Source organism: Diaphorina citri, unplaced genomic scaffold (assembly GCF_000475195.1).
Source record: "Diaphorina citri unplaced genomic scaffold, Diaci psyllid genome assembly version 1.1 scaffold7396, whole genome shotgun sequence".
NCBI lineage: Eukaryota > Metazoa > Arthropoda > Insecta > Hemiptera > Psyllidae > Diaphorina > Diaphorina citri.
Window position 1 is genome coordinate 339 of NW_007384772.1, and position 3,235 is coordinate 3,573.

At 45.5% G+C, this 3,235-nt stretch overlaps 1 protein-coding gene across 1 annotated transcript; it reads left to right on the forward strand.

Annotated features, from left to right (window-relative positions):
- Positions 1–444: 444 nt before the first annotated feature.
- Positions 445–1,968, forward strand: LOC103522207 (glucose dehydrogenase [FAD, quinone]-like; the record flags this gene model as incomplete). The annotated part of the gene is made up of 3 exons (XM_008487310.1): positions 445–664; positions 1,274–1,421; positions 1,777–1,968. Coding segments are annotated over 3 exons (560 nt in total), but the record flags the coding sequence as incomplete, so codon positions are not given.
- Between the last annotated feature and the right edge of the window lie 1,267 nt (positions 1,969–3,235).

The window sequence follows — 3,235 nt, forward strand, 5'->3', positions numbered from 1 at the left end:
TTGAGTTTCGAGCATTGTCTCTTCATGTTTACATTGAGAAAGCCAGCCATTCCGAGAACGAAAAATACAAAGTTAAATATAACTTTTCAATCACTGAGACAACTTCCCCTCTTCTGAAGCTCATGTCCCCTCTTTTGGCGTGGTAGTGCCTATACTAAACCGTAGGAAATCCGCCATCTTGAGGAGGGAATATCGTTTCCATTTCTGAAAGGAAAATACCTAGGTCTCTTAGACGGTCTAAAGACTGAATTCGGAAACTTTTCCTGCCACATACGTGGCTGGTATTACACATTCAATTCTTCCTCTTTGAGTGCCTATCCGATCCGAATGTTGGCGATCATCATGGCTATTCTTATCTTGTTGGTGGCAATCCGGGAAAGTTCTGCCGATGATTTGTCGAACCGGATTCAATACCTAACTAACAAATTTCCTATTCGCTTTCAGGTCGGGCCTGTCTCGGCTACAATCAGGGCCGATGCAGCTGGCCCCGAGGCAAAGTTCTGGGTGGATCCAGCGTTCTCAACTACATGCTGTACGTGAGGGGCAACCGGTTTGATTATGACCACTGGGAGTCCCTGGGCAACCCGGGATGGGGTTATGACGATGTGCTGCCATACTTCAAGAAGTCTGAGGACAATCGAAACCCGTACCTGGCCAAAAACCGGTGAGTACGTCACAATGGGGAAGCTCCTTAAAGGATCTCTTCTGACTTGCAAAAAAACTTGGGTCGAGTGTTACCACCGTGGATTGTCTCAGGATTGAGTTCTCCGAGGTTGACCTGGGTAATAAGTACAGGGAAGTACTCGTTTTATCTCAATCCCGAGGTGAGTGAATCGAAAACAATACGTCACAATGGGGAAGCTCCTTAAAGGATCTCTTCTGACTTGCAAAAAAACTTGGGTCGAGTGTTACCGTGGATTGTCTCAGGATTGAGTTCTCCGAGGTTGATCTGGGTAATAAGTACAGGGAAGTACTCGTTTTATCTCAATCCCGAGTTGGTAAATCCCAGCATAAGTTCAAGGCTTCAAGGATATCTCCTTACTTGCAAATTCCTTAGTACTCAAGGAATTGCTTTGCTTTTCATAGGATCGGTTTGTCCATTTTCTCTTAAATTTGTTAATCAGCTCTTGATAAACTCAAGTAAACTCTACGGAAATTTTATTTGGCCTATGAGGACCGCTGCCGAGTTTCCCCGCTGAATAGCGAGGGATATCCTTTGTGTCAGTCGCTTCCCGAGATCTTATTGTAATATTGTTCTTTTTTATTTTCCCAGGTACCATGGGAAAGGAGGTTATTTGACCGTGCAAGAGGCACCCTGGCGGACGCCCCTGGTACTGGCATTTGTCGAGGCGGGACAAGAGTTGGGGTACGAAAACCGGGACATCAATGGAGAGAAACAGACTGGATTCATGGTGGCACAGGTATAAACACAGATATTTGATTTGATTTGAATATATGACTTTATTTATTTTTTAAATTTACCGTGGGTAAAAGGTAAATTATAAACCCAGATATACCTGAAGACTGTGGCCGCCGTGGCCGAGTGGGTATCTAGGCTTGCGCTCCGGAGGTCCCGGGTTTGATTCCCGGCGGGGTTGAAGTTTTTTCGGCTCTTTGCTTGGAGTTCGGGATGAACTCAGCCTTGTGAGTACCAAAAGTACCTTAAAGGCTGACCCATCTTTGGGTTAGTCCTTTACGAATCCTTTTTATCTCGCGAGCGTCATGACCACTACGTCACCGGGGAAGGTAAAGTTTCTCTGACCTTATACGTTCCAGGGTACAATCCGACGCGGGTCGCGCTGCAGTACGGCCAAAGCGTTCCTGCGTCCGGTGCGGAAGAGAAAGAACCTGCACATAGCCATGCGCGCGCACGTTACCAAAATCCTAGTCAATCCGGCCACGAAGAAAGCGTACGGCGTTCAGTTTATTCGGCACGGGATCAAGCAAACTGTGCTGGCCAGGAGAGAGGTAAGAGGGAGTATAAAGGTAGACTACCATCACGTCACGTCATGTCACGTGAAGTCATGGGGAGTCAGAAAGGTGTAGTTCAAAGTTGTCCCATAATATTGTAGGAATTGGAGGTAATTTCGTTCAGGACAACCACACTATCACGTGACGTGATGTAACGTGATGGTAGTGTGGCTGTCCTGAACGAAATTAGTCTACAATACGAGTATTATGGGAAAACTTTGAACTGCATCTTTCTGACTTCCCATGACTTCACGTGCCGTGACGTGATGGTAGTGTGTTTCTACCTTAAACGAGAAGGTCTTGTCACAATTTTTCAAATATCAGACTCTTTGGTACTGTTTGGACAAATAGTTGTCCAAATATTTGGCATCTAGACAGATAATGTGATCCTACTTTAAGATCGGTGGCTAGAAGAGCTCCTCCAGGAGAACCCTGCCACTTAAAAGAAAGCGGTAAAAAAAAGATTATTTTATAGAAAACAATAACACGGTTGGTCCAGTGGTAACGCGCTTGCTTGCCATGCAGAAGGTCCCGGGTTCGAATCCCACCATTGACAAAAATTTGTACTCGTTTTTCGATTGCAAATATTTCAACGGGTTACTTTCTGGTGTTCTCGTGTTGACCCAGCACCTAAATGGGAAGCATTGTGTCTCTTCTCGCCCATCTGATGAGAGGCATACTACGGGATGGGCATGCTACGACACAGGCCACAAGCGTCTAATGTAGCAGTTGTTCCATTGCTACGAAATAAAAACGGCGGTGGAACACTCATCTCTTAAAACAAACTAAACTTTCTAAAGTTTAAACAAAGCTGGGTTCACAGTCCACACAGATGTTGACGAAAGTAAGAAATAAGAACGTTTGCACCACGAGTTAACTGTAACTGCTAATGTCTTATCGTCCCGAAATCGAAGAGAGAAGGAAGACCGGATAGGAGAAAGCCAGCTGTTCTGGGAAACGAACAATACCCGTTCTGGATAAAATCAGCCCCGGGCGGAAATCAAACCCGCGGTCTAGCGCTTACATACAAGGTAGACGCTCTATCAACCAAGCTAACTAGGCTGGGATTTAACTCATATGATAGGACGTCTGAAGATTTCAAGCACTCGTAGACCTGAGTCTTACTAGAACATTTCGCGCACCTAGTAAATGGGTATCATCCTCCTTAGATTCGTAGAAGCCTAACCCATCCTTTAGAGCTGTTTGTCCCAACACCTAAGCCTCGGAAAGGGCTTCTTGTGTATATCCTTTGTGTCAAGATCGG